The 20,541-nt window shown below is 42.1% G+C and overlaps 1 protein-coding gene and 1 non-coding gene across 4 annotated transcripts in view; both read left to right on the top strand.

Annotated features, from left to right (window-relative positions):
- LOC138179200 (protein embryonic gonad) overlaps positions 1 to 19,451 on the top strand; it is a 112,688-nt gene extending 93,237 nt beyond the window's left edge. For all 3 annotated transcript variants that reach the window (XM_069111751.1, XM_069111749.1, XM_069111750.1), the window contains one exon: positions 17,533 to 19,451. In XM_069111751.1, coding sequence (XP_068967852.1) covers positions 17,533 to 18,744 — 1,212 coding nt within the window. In that variant the 3' untranslated portion in view covers positions 18,745 to 19,451. The remainder of the gene's footprint in view (positions 1 to 17,532) is intronic.
- Positions 1,844 to 1,977, top strand: LOC138179502 (U4 spliceosomal RNA). The gene has a single exon (XR_011173066.1). It is a non-coding gene; the product is annotated as a U4 spliceosomal RNA (small nuclear RNA).
- Positions 19,452 to 20,541: the final 1,090 nt, after the last annotated feature.

Below are 20,541 nucleotides of genomic sequence, written 5' to 3'. Positions count from 1 at the left end.
GTCGAGTTTCGTCGATTTACTCGAATTACCGCAAAGCAAAGCTTCTTATCGCAGCACGTCCCTTCGATTCTTAAAGTTCAAGATCTAATTGTAACCAGAATTTTTTTAAAAGATCCGACTCTAACACTGATTACCGTTAGTCGTTATTCCCGACCTAAATCGTTTAAATTAAGATACTAACGCTCGTGCTATAACTTTTTAAATTTGGGTTATACCCGTTATGACTCGTGGAATAAAGGGAATCGCGTCGCGGACGATTCATCTACGTCGTAACTCGCGAGGCCGTGGTGCGGAGTTTCGTAAACCGACGTCGACGATACAATTGCAAAGGCGCACAGGTAACGTCGAAAGTCGCGGCGTTCCAGCTCTTTGCGTAACCGGTCGGCTTGGTCGCGGAATCGTTACGATTTGCGACGAGCGTGTACGGAACGAAAGGAGAGGCCGATTCTCACCGGTGGCTCGGATAAAATACGGCACGTGACAGTTCTGTTCGAGGGACTACCGAGTCGATATATTCTGTCTCTACTCGACTAGACACTCCCAGTCCGAGCAATAAGGCAACAAATGGCTAACAGGAAAAAGAAACGGGGAAAAAAGACGAAGAAAAAATCGAACGAACCGGTCGACTAATCTATCGATCGTGACGTGACGAGAAACGCTAATCGTGCTCGAGTCGCAAAATCTACGTGGAATTCTGTGACAATGAAGATGCCAGGTCGCAGAGAAAATTATGATACGCCACATGTCCACTCTTTGCAAGAGTAAGATTTTTTAAGTACAATTTTATTACGTTAGCAAGCTGTTAGAAACGTACCGTTTTATTTATTTTTAGGTTGAATCACGCGTTTCTGTTAGTTTTTTCAATACTTTGGAGATGCTTACCTATGTTGCGGATATTTATGCATTTATGGGAACGTGACTATTCAAAAATATTCAAGCTACAGTAGTCGTTATTGTATCGTATTTAGAGGGCGAAGCAAATCTCTACTTGTATCCCATTTCTTCGAGCGTGTTCAAAAACATATAAATTTGCATAAAGGCTCACAGTCTAAAGTAAAAGATGTACAATACTATATCGTATTATTATTGAAATCGATATTTTTGAAATTTCTATACATATATCGACTCAATTATCTCCTTTTCAACGGTTTCATAATAAAATACATCTTTTTCACCAGCATGTAGAATCAAACTCTGGAAACCAGCAGAAATAGATTTATCCTTACGATGTTCGAGTGGAAATAAAAATGGAAATTGAACATTTCACCCGATGTTTTCTGGTCCCTTGCCATTATTGCCACTCGAACGAACGAAGAAGCGTTCTCTTTTGCGCGAACGTGCTCCCCACGTGTTGCATAAAGCGTTCTGGTAATCTACTTCTTCGTGATGTAACATACGTACGGGTAACGTACGCGAAGTACTACTTGGATCCGATTCCATGTACTATGGATTTTTCTTTTTCTTTCTTTTCTTTTTTTTCGTTTTGCGAAAGAAGCCCGCGCTGCATTGTTGCATAAGATTGCGTATAATGGGAGAGCCTCGATCGTTTCTGGCGGCGCTTATGAATGGGAAATTTGATCTAAGAACGTTCGCTTGATGGTGATAAATCTTTCGGTTATTGAAAATACAAAGGCAACTTGGCAGGGAACACTGAATTTATGAATATATTCAATTACGCGATGGTTGATTTATGGCGTGTGCATGTTGTCTTAACAGTGCCACTTTTTGTGCCACAACGCTAACAGTATGTGTTTTCTGTAACCGATTTTAATCAAACTGAGAAAAACCAGATGAACGAGGCGAGCAAGAACTTCAACCAGAAACAGTATCGAAATAGCATCTTAGCTTTGCGCAGCGGCGATATCGTAACCAACCACGTTCTGCCGAGGTGCGATTATTTTTAGTCGAAAACTTTTGTCAATATCCCGCTTTAACGATTTAAAACATTAGAGTGATATATGCAGGCTGACTGACCGACAATGTTGAAATTAATCGAAACATTTATATTCAACAGTTAGTTGTATGTAGCTAGTGACAATTAGTCGTTCTGAATTGCTTCGATACTGGTTCAGTGATTTTGTATGAGATTCGTGAATGTGAAATTCGCTGTAACAAGAAAACTACTTCCATGCGCACGAAAAAAAATTTGTACCAAACTATATTAACTGCTAATTTACAGTCGATAATTGGTAGATAAAAGTATTGCGACAAACGTCTTAAAAGGTTTGCTAAAATTATAGCAAGGGTCTTTTCCTTTCTCCCTTTCCTTTTATCTCTTATTTGCTTATACGTATATTATAATTGTAATTGGCGGAATATACACAAGCAAAACCAACACATCGACGTGATGTTTCTTCAGAAAGATCGCTGTGATTCGTTCAGTTTAAAGGATGCGTTAAAATCACGGTAGAGATCTCTCTTTCATAAAATGTTTCTCCGTTAACTTACACTGTTTAAAATCGTACGTACCGTGATGTAAAAAAATACAAGAAACTTCGCAAAAGTCCACATAAATAAGAAGCAAAACCATCGAAATTATCTTGCTCATCGGCTTCACGTTCTTTCAGCTCCTCGTACACCTGGACAGATTCATAAAGGTCGCTGCGGTTCGTTCGTTCCATTATGGAGAATCGCGGTGCCTGTTTATCAAGAGGATCTATTTGCAGCAGCGGTATTTAGATGGTCGGCAATTAGGCGACGTAATAGCGGCAGTTAAGAGGCACGATGCGCGAACGTAGTTGCGAACCGAATCACCTTCGCCGCGGTGGCTTCGAGGAGAAGGAAACCGCGGAAAAGTTGCGACGGTGGAGGCGGAAGAACTCGGATTCCCCGCGTGTGTTAACACGAGCCACCTTACAGCTGACCAAGCGTCGTTTTATGAGGGAGTTAATTGTACCGGCGGAGATATAGCGGCGAGATTGGCTCAGTAATCGAGTTTACGGCGTTGTCGAGGGGGACGCGGAGAAACTGGAATGGTCGGTTGCATTCAATTTCGCCAATTTCATTTTGTTGCGAATCGCGTGTCTTCTTGTTCGTTATTCGTAGGATGTGTAGTAGAATCGGTATCTCTTTTGGTTACGAACGAAGCTTGTTTATTGTATGGTAATCTGCGATACCGTTTAAGATATTAAGCAGCAGCTGAATGGATTTGAGCGAGACTTAACTCGATTTCGTTAATTTTCCCAAGACACTGATTTATCTTTTTGTTTGCGACACCGTTTATCGTTTTGACGAAATCGTATATCGTTTGAGCGATCGATCATTTTTACTAATCTAATTTAAGATTACGCGGGAAACCAGGTTCGTTAAGTTTCCTCGAGATATTAGAAACTCAGTTGCATTTATTTAAATGGACATTGTAAAATGTTACGCATAAATATCTCGTATTATTTCAGTGAATAATGCTCTTTCATCTTGACCAGATTCTCGATGTTATTCAAAATAATCGACGCGTATGATACGAAGATGATAGAAACAAAATAATCGACGAATAAAATAAAGTAAGTAAATTAATCCCGCTGTTCGCCACAACTTAAAGAACGTTTCAATGATAGAGAAACGCAGTCGGACCGATAACGATCCAAATGACGAAGCACGTTCGATCAACAACGTATCGATGGAAAAACTTTCCATAAATCACGATCTACATAAGATACTGGACATTCGAAATGTAGAACAAATCTCGCATCTACGTTAAACAACGAAAATTCGTCTCTCGTAACATCTTGAAAATGACAACCGCGAATATGATCGCAAGCGACACGAAACCTCGACGGTAGATACATAGGACTGGCATAAAACGTATAACGGGGAGGAAACCGCGAACCACGGCGCGTCCCTCGTATAAGATGGCGATTTACGAGCGGACAGGGTGGCTAGCGTAGCTCAGTCGCGTTAAACTTACCGCGAGCCGCCACCTTGCTTCTATGTGGTCCAAATCGCGGCGACGTTCGCTCTGTGCGCTTCTTTTACGAGCCAATAAATCGCGATCTATCGATCCGACGCTGCGAGCCTGCTCCCTCTTTGCCTCTTTCGAAAGCGTAATATCCGTGACATAATTTAACACCTGTCGTAATTTACGGTCGTTTTACAAATTACGATTGTTAGTTAGTTAGTTCTCCACGCATCGAAGCATTCGGATTTTGTAACGGAACCTCGAAGCCGATAGTTTTCGGTAGCTTCACAGCGAGCACTTTTCGTTTTTGCCGGCCTTTATTTAGAGATAATGAGAGCTGTGAACTTTAAGGATGATTATGGCGAAGTGTCGATTATATTCGGTCTCTCGTTAGGTCGATGTAAATGCTGCAAGATGCGTGATCATCGCGAGAGTCGTGGTATCTGTACATAATTTCGTTTTTTATTACGTATAATTTTTGCTAGACGATGGAAGGAGATGTTTCAGTTTTTTTGATGGAGGATTAGGATAAATGTATTTCAAGGTTCGAGCAGAGGCTTTAAATATTGGCAATCTGTTTGAGTACAGATTATTAAACCATCAGATATTGAAAGATGTTAAATGTTATAGGTATTCGATTACTAGATATTAAGTATCGTTGATTTATTGGGTATTACATATATTTCGTTGATCGCACGTTATTTTCTATCATCTACGATATTTTCCCTCTATATTCCATATATTAATCCATTTGATATCAATTTCTGAATAAAAGATAATACTTGATGTTGAAATTAATACTAGTTTCCAATTACGCGCAATGTTCTTTGCGACGCTTTTCCTACAGAAATCTTCAAAGAAATCGAATTCAAGGAATCCTAACTATATCGTGAAATTCCTTACACGACGTACACGACACATCGCCAATTCCGAATCGATTAAACTCAAGATCAAGATGATCTACTCGGAATTCTAATTTTATCCTCATTAACAATCCAGACATTACTTACAGCCAAACGAGATTATATCGTATCGCAACGAAACAAAATTATCGATAGACTGCAGCTTTTTACATCTTCGATCGACGATTTTTGGTGTTTAAGGTCTCGGCGAAGGTATCGAGATGGCCCAGTTCACGCCCAAACATCGTTGCCACAGACTACGCGCCCTTGAGGATGTTCATTTGGCATTCAGAGCGACGCCCTGCGACGCTCACGTACCGATCTTTTCAGAACGATCGGGCTTGCGCAAACGCGAAACCACCGATTGACGCAACCTGCGAATTCCTTCCAAACTTGCCGCTCTTGGAAATCCCTAGACCGAATCCAATTCGCGGGAAAAAAGGAACCGGCTTCTGAACGCGACGCTTCTTTTTGGCGTCTCAAAAGCGAACTGACGAAAATCGGCGACATTTGCTGGAACGGAAACGACGTGTGATGAGTTAGGCGTGAAATCGTCTCAACTTCTTGTCCGCTGCTTGAATACCTTCGGTACAACGATTGCGTGCTTCGTAGTTCCATTTGCATGCGACATGACCGAAGCAGTTAATGACCTGGATGGTTTCTCGTAATAGTCTCTTCTCCGTGATTTTATGATAATTTTAGGAATTAAGAAAATTAGGTGAAGGTTGATACGAGTTTAGAAAGTTTAGGTGTTTCTAAATTCGCATTTTTTAAATATCGGACACTTACGATCTTTTTTTTTTTCTTTGTCGTAGATGCTCGACAGAAAATCAACTTTTAAAACATAAAACGTTTTAAAATACTTAAACCGTTTTAAATTCGATTTATCGAAATCAACGAAGTATCGCGATTACTAAACGAACGTTTTGCCTCTACAGTCGTATGTCTATCAAAATAGCCTAATTTCTTTTCATCAAAATTAGATAAAAATCGTAATAATCTTCATTTACGATTCACAACGTTTTTCCTATTTTTCTGTTCTCTTGTGTCCAAATTATTGATCGAAAAAGTCTATCCCCAAGATGCAATACCCTGTAAAATACCCTAAACTGCGTTTAAAATCTGAAAGTGCCCAATTCAAGGAATCGATAACCTTCTCCCACGTTGTTTCTGCTTTCACCGGAAATACGCAGTACAGACACGCGGCTGTCTGCTCGCAACCTCGTAAATAAACGCCGGTCTCGGGGTTGCGTCGTCTACGTTGGCGGCGACCCGTTGTCTGCTAAATCTGTCTGTCTGTCCGCGAGACAATCGTCGTGTCGCCGGTGCTCGCGACCACCGGTGGTTCTCGTAGTCACGCGAGCTTAGGATGAAATATCGAACGCAAGGCTCTCGTGGAAAGCGTTCGTCGAACGATTATCACGCGGAGATCGAGATTCACGCGAGCAATTTCCGGATTCCCGTGGACGATTCACGATGCCTGGTGTACATCATCGTGGATGATCTTTCGGCTCGAGCTTGGTCTTTCGTGAACCAGGTAGAACCATGTAACGAGGAAACTCGCTGGTATTGTTTTCTCGAGATTAGCTATATCGTGGCACGTTACCGTTGAATGATTCCACCTTGGCGAACCGTTGAAAATCTACGTCGTTTGTTCGTTAGTCGAGGCTTTGGTGGCTCCTGAAAAGTGAAAGCAGGTTGCAATGGATTTAGAACGTTGGTCGAAGATTCTGGGATAGAAAGACTCGAAGACACTGAACATTTCCTTAGGAAAGTCGAAGACTGTAAGTTTATGGATGGTAATCTCCTTGTTAATATTCAATGGAAATAAATAAACTTGAAATTATTTCGTGAATTAAATTGCGAATGAATCGTAAATAAATTTTTATTGGTTATTGTAAATTTGTCTCTGGAGAAAGTATACGATTCTTCTTATAGCGTAAAACGTAGAAGAAGCAAGTAACGTGATACAATAAGGTAAATCGTGATCTTAAAACGAATCATAAATCGTAACAATGGCATCTAACTTAACTGCTTTCTATATGCGCGTTAAAAATATCTCGTGTCCCAATTCCACGTTTCAACCCCAATCGATGATAGATAACGCGAGTGTTACGCCATCGCGACACTCGATCTCGTGGACGCGGATATTCATTATCCACCCTTTCCGGCACGCCAGGTGAAATTTGATCCGGAGCGTTCTTTCCCTCGGAGACATAATAGGGAACGTAGGTAGAGAACGATCGCAGATTACGCTGGGATTAAGCAACGGTCCGGTAGCGGTTCGATAAACAATCGGTGGCAAGTCCCCGAAGCCTAACGATTTATCGCGCGCGTTACGAAACAACTCGGCTCTGTCGATCGTTCGACATTTTCCATGCACTTTTCTCATTCCCCACCATTGAATATGATCAAAGCAATTAAATCCATCTCGCGAATAATGGCATGCGCGCGGCCTTTGCGCCGCGACATCTGCGGCAAGACATTTTCCACGCGCACGCAACGAATAAATCAACTAGGTGTACGCTATCGATCACGATCCTAGAACCTCCCAGAGAACTCTCTCCGATGTCTTCTGACTTTATCCTTTTCGGGTAGCGCAGACTTTTCCTCCACAGATCTCTCGCGTCCCCTTTCAATTCGGTATATCCATATTCTTTCTCCAAACCACTTTGTCGTCGTCCCGTAAACCGATCGAATTTGAATATCACGATCCTAGATCGGATACGATTAAACCAGAATCATCGGGTATCTTGTTATATTATTTCTCATATACAGCGAGATACCAAGCGATTCGAAGGAAAAAGAACGACTTGGCAGCGTGCGATCGTCAGAGCATAACTTTTCCATCGTTGGAAGCAACGTTTTCTCGCGGCTCGATCAACAAGCTCGAGGAAATAATTCTTCCCTTTATCGAGCATCGATCCACCGCACGGTTTCTTCTCTTCACTTTTTCTCACGTATACTAGTCTCCAGCTCCGTATATCTCTCCTTCTTTCTTCTTCGTTTCGAACAGAATACACACAATTCGCGTGCTGTACGCTCGACACGACGCGCGGCTCGCTCGATCGCGCTCGTATCTTTCTTGGCTATTGGAGCGCGATTCGCCATGCATCAATCCACACGCATGCTGGGCTATCCGAGGCTCGGATCCGCGGAACACCGTTCGACTCCGACGGCTAATGTAAGCAAATAGCTGGCGCGCAGACAAATTCCCCGCGGCCATATCGGGCCCCAGGAAAAATCGCTGACGTACGAGCGTGCACGGAGCCATAAAGCGCCCCCGGTGCAAGAGGAGCTTTCCAGACAGCTACGACGATCGAGACGATGGCGACGAGCATTGAAACACTGGCTCGTCTCGCCGCTGCAAGATCGATGACTTCCTGAAGCGGAACGCTTCGCGCACCGAGCTCCAAGAAGCTTCGAATGTCGCACAGAAGACTCTTGTAGGATGGACTAGGCTGATTTCTATCGAAAGACGCAGGATTTAACGGTGAATGGAGGAATCGGGCATGTGGAATATCGATTATATCGATTTTTGCTTTTTCTCTTTAACTGTGTAATTTTGTGGTACTGGAGATTGATCGGTTTAGAAAGCGGTATGTTTGTAAGAAACGTATTCTGTACAAGATTTTTCTTTTTTCTTGTCTCTGTTTTAATTGCACGATTCATTTGATTATTTTGCCTTTAATATTTTTACTTTCTACCGGAGCAACTATCGCAACGTTTAAAATCATCCTAATACTATTTCTATATTATTGTCAATTTCACGAGTACATCGGTGAAGAAGGTGATCGGTAAACTATAAAAGGAATATCTCGTTGTACCACAAACTTTAACGAAAATTGACACGAGTCGTTACTAGCAACGCGATGTATTACACTTATTAAAAAGATGAAGTAAAAGAAGGCGATATACATGAATATTATCAGGCTTCTATCGTGCACAGATCCTGCATTCAATTTTTCCCTTTAATTTTTCTATACGTATTTACATGTAGCGATAGAAGTGAAAATACGGTAGGTAAAAATAGTCCAGCTTCGGTGGAAAAATAATAATAAAAACGGATAGAAGAATTCTGGGAATACACGGTATTCAGTTATTATTCTTAGAGTTCGATCGAATCGAAGAATGTAGTCGATGTGTCATAAATTATATGCATGCTCGTCGTGTTAGCATAAATGAATGCAACCTTTTGCCATTTTATCGCTTCAGATAGAAGTAATAGACTGGTGATAATCAATTGCGGACCGCCTAATGTTATGCTTGGTACGTAAAGAAGTATAAATTATGATGTTGCCGTGCACGTGTGCTCAGACCAGGAAATACGTTGGCGCGTATTGTTCTTTAACATACCGTGAATCGGAAAATACGCTTTTAATAGCCTGTTTCTTCAATAACTTTTTGCTCAACTTCATGCTACAGATTCTCGATCTTTGAGCGTCTAGATCGGATGTTATGTCATCCAATAAAGTACTAAATAACAGATTCGTCAAAATTCTAAATTACTATCGAACGTCGATATTATTTTAACTGTAAATTAATAATCAAATTAGCAAGTGAATCGATAAAACGATTAGACTTTAAAATTCAACGAAAACTCGTTCCAAATATTCTGACAATCGTTCGTAAGAAGAAAATATATAAAAACTCCAAGAACGAGTTGTACGATAAAAAGTTCCAGTTCCTCAGCTATATTAAGAAAAACGTACCGCATAGCGTCGCATTCTCCGCGAAGCGATCAATCTTGAGGAGTTTTTCGAGCTGTTAAATCAACACGTGTCATGAATTTCCACCATCGATCAAATTATTAATGATTTTACTGTGAAACCTAGATATTTCTTAGAAAACAGAGTAGTTCCATGTTGAGGTGTCGTTCCGTTGAAGTACGTTTCCGTCGTGCGTAGCGCCAGCTAAACGAACGTACAAAATCGCGATGAAGCATCAGCATACAATGACGGTCGTTCATTGTTCCTGCAGTTAGGAACTGTCGACGCGCGATCTGCAATTCAATCTGCTACACCGGCATGGAAGCAGTCAGTGTCATAAAAGCGCGCGAAACCGCGTGAACTGCGATGACGAGGCATTAAAATCCCTGTAACACTTGACGCTTTCCTATGATCGGCAAGGTTTTTTCCAGCAAAATACTTTTCCGCGAGAGAATGTTAATTCGTCGCGCGATAGAAAAAGTATCGAGATCGAAATAATCGATTAATCGGTCGATTTTACTTCTTGAACGTTTCTTCATTAGCGTTCAATCTTTTAGGAATTAAACGATCGATCTTAATGGAGTTTGTCTTTCGTGCAGATCAGATATACCTCGGATTAGAAAAGATGTAATCATGTTTATGTATGTCGAACAACTTCAAAGATTCTCCGCTTTTTTTCTTATACCTCGTCATTTCTTATTCATGAATCGTGTGTAACAAAGATTTATTTCTTTATGAAAGAAATATAAGAGGTTCGATTCATTCTGCCACGGACTGTGTAACGAATAAGACGGTGTACGTTTAAAGCTTCGAAACAATCAGCCAAGTAGGTCTTAATCTTTTCGTTCAAACTATTCTTGTCAAGATCGAATTTTAAAAGGAGAATTTTTTCAAATTTTCAATGATTCTCGTATTTCTTGTGTCACTATTTTTTATTTTTATTTTATTCTTTTGCTACTAATTATACGTATGTAGCACAGGTTGACATGTTTGAGGAATTCATTTAAAAAATACAATTTTTAGAAACTTAGATTTAAACGCTCTTCCATGTGCCTTGATCCACATGTCGCATTTATACGTAATATTATTACATAGATTTTAGCGGCTATGTTCTAAAAGGAATTTTCTACTGTCCACGGTAAAATAGTTCCTGAAAACACCGTCCTAAGCAAATCCAAATAGAGAAGCAAATATCGAAGCATAGGTAGAAAATTGTTCTACATTTAAATAGCCTTCGTCTCTAATTCAATTTCTCTATCGCGTTCCATCGAACTCGAACGATGCCGCAATCACGATGTCCGATCTACAACGCGACGCAATGCTCGAACTCGAAACGAAAACGAGAGTGGCACCGGTGTTCAGCATGCAGGACGCACGTCAGCCAAGGTCTCCGTGGCGGCATGACGTCAGAAACAGTCCGTCGGTTTTCAGCGATCCCGTTTCAGTTGGGTTTCCCTGGCTGTTGGCCAAAAAATCCTCTCGATCTTCCAACGAAACCGCGCTTAACCGTCTTTCTCCCAAATTCCTCGCTGTCTCCTGAAAACAACAAATTGGAAAGAGATATATATCGATGAGATAGAAAGTACTATTTTTCAAAGAATTTCGGCTGGTTATCTTCATCTTTCGTTAATGATTTTAATATTACTTATGAAGTTAAGCTATTCTGGGTCTTCGTTAACGTTAAGTAGACGCGTGAAATTAGGGCATCGACAACATGTAACTGACAATTTTATTTTTCTTCTTTTCAAAATTCTTACTTTATCAAATATAAAATTACACTTAGTCTATTGCGGTTTCGGTAATATCGTATAGATATGAAAACTCTGACAATAAGCAGCTGTTTCATAACTTTGATGCTTTTTACGATCTCACATTTCAAAATTGAATTTTCACTTTCATTTCCGATCTACCCGAAGATATAAACGAAGATCGTTCAAAGGCTGCTAAACGTTAAACAAACTGAAATCTTAACGAGGAGGAATCAATCGTTGGAATATCGATCGTGCCGCGAGGTCAATCATGCATCGAGCGAATCGAACGAATCGAGGTGCTTGGATAAAAGAGCGAGTACGAGGTACGTGTTATTCTCGCGTGGCAATCGTCATCGGGACAGCTAGAAATAGCACTGCAGATCTAGATAAATCGTTACGTGGAACGGCCTTTATCGTTTGCTAGACAGCCAGAGGAAAATGCGATTTCCCGGCGTGACGAGGGCTTGGGTGATCGATCCGTGGTCATAAACAGGTGGTACCACTAGGTGCCAGGCCACGGAATCCAGAGCGAGCGAGGCGATGCAACGACTAGTCATCCTCACTGGGAAAGTCACGGAGGAAGGAAACGTGAACGCGAACAGATTCGTTGGGACGAGGATGACGCGTGTTCCGCGAATCGCCGCCGCTTGAATCGCGCGCGTATCAGGGTCACGATGCTTCGCTCCAGTCACGCGCTTCGAATTGCGAGGTGAGGAAATACTCGTCTCGTGGTTTCACGCATTCGATCGTGGTTTCGTACGTTTGCATCCGTTTTGTGGATGGTTGCGTGGCTAGGATCCTTCTCATTCAAGATTCCGACGAGATTTCGCGTTTCTCGAATGAAAATGAGAAAAAACATGTAGTTCGCGACGATGAAACGGCATTTTTCTCGGCGATGCTGATCAAATTTTGAATTTGGATTAGGTTTTATCAAATGACTAAGACGTGGTCTCTGATTACCGAGGCTTTGAATTTCATTCCTTCGAATTTCGTTTATTAAAACGCAGTATGGATTGACCGAATTTAACTGAACGTGATTTTCATTTCTTGGCGAGAAAGAGACGTAGAAGAGACTTGGTATGAACCGTTTATTCTTCGGCTGATTCAGCGGAATGAGGTTCTAGCTTAATTGATTATCGTGATGTATTACTGCAAAGAGGATCGGAAATTTGAATAACGCGCAAGGTACAGTGATGTCTATGTTCGTACATTTATCAGCGAAAGTACAAACACGAAGAAAACGATTCGTGACATTTCAGACGCGAGTAATTCGTCACGGGATTACAAAATTTTTCGATACAAATACCCTAATTCTCCTCTCCGTGTAGATACATAAAGGTTCGAATGCCGAGCATCGATCAAAGCTCGTGGCAAATTTCCACCGTTAATGAGTATTAGTCTCGTATTATACAACGAGCGTACCGATTAAGCCATTTCCTTTAATCACCTCCGATTCAACGTTTACATAATGCCAGTCTCCATCTTATTGTTCATCCACAGGCGCGTTTAAAAATCGACACTCGTGTATCTGGTGAAAATTACTTCAACCTCGAGGCGGATACTCCCCTCTAATCGCGTTAACTCGTGACGTCATCCGTCTGTCGGCTCACGAAAGCAGATGTTTGCAAGCTCACTTAGCTCGATCGCGCGACGTCGTACAATGTTTGAAAACGGCTGACAGTGTCTGGCCGGAAAAAAATCACAAGTTCGATCATTTTCTATCGCCCAATTTTTGGTTTGCTTTTGTAAATTTCTAAGTCGTTAAAGATGCTCGCTCGAGACGATCGCTCGAGACGATCAAGACGTTAGGCGAGCGAAGATCGGGAAAATTCACGGAGCACGCTCGAAAACCAGAGTACTTCGGTTAAATTGACCAACATGTCCATCGAAAATTGAGTTCCCAGAAACGTCGATTCCCTTTCCTTCTCTCTGCAACGAAGCCCGCTAAACTCGCCAGAGGAGCGTGTTTACAATCGGTGACTCGAAACGGGCGCCGACTGCCGGTCGACGTTCGATTCCCGTCACGTGCGGGAAACTATCGGCATGCTCGCGTTTTTTTCATCGATCTGCTCGAGGAAATTGTTCCCGCGGCGAACACGCCGTGCCAATCGCATTCCCGACGCCGACTCGAGGAAACGTTGCCCGTGTTCGGCACACGACGAAATTGATCGACGCTGTAAATCGCCCCGCTACCGAGACGTGGTTCGCTAGCAGCAATTTTCGAACGAGACTGAAATGGCAGTTCGGAAAATTTGCGGCCGATACTTGGAACTGGACGACCGGCGATTAATACGAATATGGATGCGTTCGTTATATGGCCGAACGACGATTTCGAGTTAATAACGAGACTCTGCACTCGTTCTCGCTCCCTGTAGAAATGGAGTGCGAGGATGATTGTACCTTTTTGAATACGCTTTTGGAAGTGCTTGACTTTTAAGCAGTTGTCGGTAGTTTAGACTTTTTGTTGGTCTGTTTTTATCGAAGTATAGTTTATCGAGCAGTTATTTTGTAATAGACGGACATTCCTCTAAGTAGAATTTAATAAGTAGAGTGAGATAAGTAGCATGGACGAGTAAAGTTTAATACGAGTTTAATTCGAAGAATATACGTACTATTTTTTATACAAAATATTTTCAAATTTGATGTTCGGGTTTTATCGGTGAAAGAAACTAATCTGGAAATGTATATGGAAGGAAGGAAGACGTTGCAAACATATATTTAGAAAATAATTAGTACACAGTATCAACGTAAACCATCGTAAACATATTTTAAAAATGGTTCCAAATACTTTATTATACCTCGTTATGTTATACCCTATATATATTTGCATATTTGTCTTAAATTATATCAATACAATAACGATACTCGTGTCTCATTACGGTGCTAGTAAAACGTGTCTATAAGTGTTGGAATCCCTTCGTGAGCAACTGTACGTAGGATTGCCCGAGTCTATACGAGAAACGATCTGCTGCATTTTTCATCGACAATTTGTTAAGCTTTCCCGCGCTCGGCGGCCGTTCACGATCACGGACAAACGTTTTCCCCGGCGGCGTTTCTATAAGGCGTTACAAATCGGTCCGAGATTCCGGGCGTGCCTGTTGATTTGCGCTAATCTCGTGGCCTGTCCATGACGGATTTGTCGCGGTCGACCCTAAATGGCTCGCTACGACAGTCGAGGAACGTTTTCTACGCCGATTCTGATTTTCTGGAGTACGTGATTCGCGACCGGACCAGGACCAGTCAAAGGGGAAAAAAGAAAAAAAGAAAAACGCTTGGAAACGCCACGAATCACACGCGCCTGTTACGTAATCCTTCCTCGCGAATCCCGTTGTTCACCTCGTTTGCTCTCTACGGTCAAGATACACAAGCCCAGCAGCTGACTCTGATTGTGAGTCGCAGCGACACGCAATCACCGCGTGAAACGCGCTCTCCAACCCTCGCGTTTTCTTCGAAAGAACCATCGATCGATTCGGGGATGTAGGTTCTGGCAGGTTATGAAGGTGGTCGTGTTCCTAGTTTGGTAAACATTCTTATGGTAGTGCTATTTTACTGCCAAAGTTGGAGCGAAGCGTCCGAAATAAATGTTGTTCGATCTCTTATAATAACGAGAAAAGATATGCTATATAAATCGGACTATATATCGTAGATTAATTTTCTCAAGTACGTATATTTTGGCACTTAATTTAATTTTTATACAAGAACCAAACTGATCTCGATACTTCAGAACCCCGATACTTTCAAATAGATATTCATTATCGTTTCTAACGTTCGGTATCCCAAATTCCACGACACATCTACCACATAAAAAGATACTCGATATCCCGCGTACTCTGGATCGTAAATATCTCCGAGCAAGGAGAATTTCGTAGGCGGAAGCGATCGGTTCGAACCATACTGTCTCTCGCGTGCACACGGTGGCATCGTGACCTCTTTCACGCAGTTACGGTGACAGCCAGGGATCATCTGGCATACGGGAGGCTTTTCGAGCTCGCGCCTGTTCATCTAAGATCGAGAGATTACAGCCCGAGGTACCGCTGGTCCGTTTTCATCTCGCGATCATTACCACTTTATCGAGTGTACGCCGTTGTTCCTGAACCTCGGCGATTAATCATCGCCATCGGATCTGCCTCCTTGACACTGGAATCCTTCGATTCCGCGTTTCTCCTCGATCATCGCGCACGGACCTTCTGTTGGACACGTGTAACTTTGCTTCCCGTTTACTCGTCGAGTCTGTTGCAGTCGTACGAAGACAGGCGAGAAAGTCCTGGTTGGTTGAAAATATACGTGAGATTACCGGTAGTCAGAGTGATTCACTGATGACGCACGTTCGAGTAATCTGGACGCATTATCGAAGTATAAATTTTAGGTCATGGATCGATACGGTGGACACTTTTTCTGGATGATTCGTCGATCCGATTTGGAACAGGTACCGCTATGAGAGCTTTTCGGCTTCGAACGGTTACCAGACCGCCCACGTGGCTGCGTCAGGTGAGGAACACAGTTAGAGCCTTTCCGGCTTTCGACGACACTTGGCTCGCTGTGTTTCTTTCTGATCAAATTCTAACTCTGACGTTAAATACGTATTTATAATCTTAAGATTCTCGAAGACTCGAGCCTCGCTTGTACGTCAAGATTCATTGTATTTTATGTTAATCAGGAATCTGTTACACAACTTGGTTTTTAAATTTACTGAATTACTGTTTTTATTCTTCCGATAGACGAATTCATCTCATTCGCTTTTTTTGACAACTGTATATTCATCGTGTACTTACGTAACGAAATACAAAAATTCATAACAAGTGGAGTTAATCGCTTTGGCTCGTTATAGAAGCTTTACTTCTACGAAGCTTTATAACCATCCATTATACGTTCTAACGATTCCAACAGATATTTATATCTACTATAAATGCCTTATAGAACGGTTTAAAAATACCTAGAATAGAGATAACAGAAAAAATAAAAGTGGAATAATTCAAAACATAAAGAAAAGAAAAGTTGTACTTGGCGCACGAGAGATACTCGATTAGCGACTAGTCGAGACCCCGAAGCGAGCACCGAGGTAGAAGGGTCGTCGCGTCGTAAATTAGTTCACGATGCGCCGCTTTCCAGTCGGTTTTATCGTCGGCCGACAGGCGTTTAACTTTACGACCAGCCGTGCCGCATACAACGCTCCATCTTCGACGCGCCACCCTGTCCACCCTTTCGCGGATCCTGCCTCCGTTGCTCGACCTTCCACTCCTAGACAGAGGCATGCTAATTCTTGTGACACGCGGAACATTAAGGCCTGACGTGTAATCCGCCGGAGAATCTGCGCGTGGCCTGAACGAGTCCAAATGGACCTTTATATGGCGAACGGTCTCTTTTGATATATAACTGCTTAAATCGTGATTTCCGCGTTTAAGTCTGGACAATTTATCTTTTATGAGGAAGTCGGAGAAAATTCGTTTAAGAGATTTTTATACTTTTTCGAGTGCTATCGAGCAAAGCTAATATATAGTTTGGTAGAGCAGTTCTTTGAAACGAAGTTTTGCAGAATTTCTTGGCGAATATAAGATGCTTTTAAATTGAGATACTCTATCGGTCGAATTTGATTAGAGATCGTGCGATTGTCCCCGATTGCAAATATTTATTTCACTTTTTATCACTCGCTCAAGACGTGCTTGTATTTCGCTTTCAGTACAATATGTTGTACTTGTTAATTAATTTAGTAATTTTTGCAACGTAACACGTTTGGTGTAGCACCAAGCCAAATGTAATCCATCGCTGCTTATATTTTGTATACAGAAATATCTTTGTCGAATGCAGACAAAACTGCATTTTTTTATTTTATCAAACATTGAATCCAAGTCTCGTTCGCACATACTTACGATACCTAGCGCGAAACTGATGCGTCACGTATATGACGCACGGTGGCAAACGTGTTAATAGGTGAGTTCAATACGGAGAATTCGGTTATAGGGAAAAGCTATGTGGCGCCAATCTGCTGAATGTAACGGATTAAGGATTGGTATTACTAAAAAGAAGACGGATCCTGTGATCGGCAAAAGATATTATTGTAAATTCTATATGATAAAATGAATAAAATCTTCGATATAAATACAATTGAAAAGGTGAGACCAAATTCTTGGCTTCTAGAGTACGCGAAACAATCGATCAATTAGAAACTTGACATTGCTAGTAAAATTTTGCCAACATGCCGTAGTATTTCATCTTTCACGATATGAAAATCCATTCATTTCCACATCTCACCATTGTTTTCTTCCTTCTGTTCGCAGTCGTTCTTCGGGCGCACCTATAACAACCTGGGCAGCATCTCCGAGTGCAAGAATGGCGGCGTGTGCGTGATCAACAAGAAGAATCGTACATCGTGCAAGGCGTGTCGCCTACGAAAGTGTCTCGTGGTCGGGATGTCAAAGTCAGGCTCGCGGTATGGTCGTCGTTCGAACTGGTTCAAGATCCACTGTCTCCTCCAAGAACAAACGAACGGAAATCAAAATATGACTCCAGGAGCAGTTTCGCCGTTTGGACCAAGCTTTCTACCAGGCTTCCTTCCTCAGGCTCAAGGACCTCAAAGCGGGGTATTCAAAGATGGAACGGATCGTGCTTCACCTAGTCAGGAAGATTTAGCCCTCCAATCGCATCTGTTGCACGTGGCGATGTTGAAGCAGGAGCAAGAAAGGGGGAGCAAGTCTCCCCACCCGGATGACGTAGCTCTTCAAAACCAACTTCGTCTGTTAGCCTGGCAAAGGGAGCGTGAAAGAGTCGGTGAAAGTTCTCAACAGCCTCCGGGTACGCCACCTAGTACAACACCTCCGCCATTTTATAGACAACAACACCAACAACAACAACAGCATCAACAACAGCAGCGACTTCCAGGCTCTCCGATGTTCCCAATGAACTTCGCTCAAAGGGATAGCGTTTGTGTGCCTAGCAGTCCATCGGACGCCTTCAGACCGTACCTTCCAACTTATAAAAGGACAACAGACACACCAAGTGATAGTGGAGCATCTTCGGTGGATGGTGTCGATGGTCAAGACACCGAATCAAGGAGTAATTCGGCATTGAGTTACTTCAAAACCAGCGCCGCATCACCGACCTTGTCTGAAAGAGATTTTCCACCTAGGAAGATCAATGCTACGGTTACATTGACGACAGGATACCATCCTCATCAAGGTCTAGGCCTAGTGTATCCTCCACCTGGTTTAGTCACGCCATCAACGTCTCAACTTTCGCCCAGAGGCGGTGACCTGCTGCTGGTCAGTCCCAGTCCAGGTGGTCTAGCTGTGGAGCAAGACGAACCGATAGATCTTAGTGTCAGATCGAGCAGAAGCACTCCGGGACCCAGTCAGTCGTCAGAAGAGGCTAGTAGATTAAACGATAACAATAGCGATCCCGACAGTCCTGCGAAAGAAGAAGCCACGACGAAAAGCAAACCCTTGGATCTAACGTTAGGTGTGAAGAGGCCAGAGTTACCTATATCGCTATGAAGCTTCTGGCGGTTTTATAGACCCACGACGCCTGGCCTTGTTCAGTTCTTATCGACGCACCCTGAGTTCCGTTGTGTTGTCGCTGGAAGAATCGAACGGCCTAGTCACTTAGCTGATCTGTCTCGAAACAGAAAAATCGATGTCACAGGATGATGATGGATTTGAGAATGGAGAAATGGATATTTGAGAAAATTAGATGAAATGGAAGGTTGTGAGAAGGCAATGAAGTTGTATAACTGATCGTTAGGAGAGAGTTAGGTTTCGCTAAGGAACTGCAATGGAATGCCGATAACACACCACAAAAATGTGTTCAAATTTGTACATAGATCACGGTCCGACAAGAGATTAATTTATTACGACCGAGGACATTATCATTGATTTGCGTATCGCTATTCTTTGTTTTAAGGCGCGAAGGTTGTATCACAAATAACTAACTGTATAAAAAAGGTCGGAGAATCGTGGATATACCGGCCAGTAATGGAGTGCCTTAATATAATATATTTATATTTCAAATATTCCATATTGTATATGTAAATGTATACATTGAACAGACCGCTTTAGGATATTATCTTCGTTTTACGCACGATTCATCGTTGTAAATTGTATTCTTCTTCATGGTTGTGAATGGTTTGCATAGCGAAGAGTGTGTGGGCGCGGAGAGAGATAGAGAGAGAAAGAGAGAGAGAGGGAGAGAAAGAGAGTGCGAGAGGGAGGGAGGGAGGGAGGGAGAGAAAAAGAATGCGAGAGTGAAGGAGGGAGGGAGGGAGAGAAAAAAAATGCCAGAGGGAGGGAGGGAGAGAAAGAGAGAGAGAGGGAAAGGCAGAGAAGAAGACGATTGTTAACGATCACATCCGCGACCCTGTCACAACGAAAGGCCAGTTAATAAAAATGGACGAGACAAGTGACGTCACGTCGGTGCATAAAACAAACGAGCATCTTGTAAATAAGCAAAAGGAAGGTGGGGGAAGGAATAAAAAATTATACGTGCGTTTAAATCAAGAGAGGGGAGGCTCGGCTACGATTGAGAGTACGCTTCTGCTATGCTTCAGCTTGATGTACGAACCTCTCGAACCTTCGCTTAACGGACCACAATGTTTTTATATTCTGACGTTTTCTCCTCCTGAGTTTCCTTATCAGTTTATTTCTTTTATTTTGTACATAATAGCATGTAAACGGTGAACACGAGCGGCCAGTACCTAAACTTAACGCGAAATTAAATATTTTTTTGTTTAATCCCTATAAAGTGTCTTACTATCCTTTTAGGTTTTCCTCTTCTAGTACCCTCTCTTCCTTTGGTGTTTGTTTCCAACAGGAACATGGCGTCTACGTTGTTGTATAAGTAATTCTATGATTCTAAGATAGCAGCAGTGAGCTGATGTGTTTTTATTATGACCAATTATGATGTAATCTAATCGATTCCTGTTTTTATATTCATGTACACTACTCTGATCTATATACGAAACGATATACCCAACTAGGAATTAGTATTCTCTTTTCTAGCAACGCGTTCAGAATTCAATGTTTTTCGAAATTCAATTTCGCGATCGGTTTCCCTAAAGTCAATCGATCTACCTAGATTTCTTTTTCATCTGTGTTCAACATACCGGTTCCTGGCTTCTTAATACCTTACATACGACTTTATTTACTAGATTACTTATCTGCAATCGTAATAGTGCATGATCGAAACGTCATGTATAATTCCTATTCAAAATTTGTTCATCCCATTACAAGAATGGAGATTAAAGTTAGAATTCAAACAACTCGAACCAAACTTTGTTGCCAATAGGCTCTGTGTCT

The sequence above is a fragment of the Bombus flavifrons genome, chromosome 4 (assembly GCF_040668555.2).
Source record: "Bombus flavifrons isolate JBK064 chromosome 4, iyBomFlav1_principal, whole genome shotgun sequence".
In the NCBI taxonomy this organism is placed as follows: Eukaryota; Metazoa; Arthropoda; class Insecta; order Hymenoptera; family Apidae; genus Bombus; species Bombus flavifrons.
This window is presented reverse-complemented; position numbering and strand designations above follow the sequence as displayed.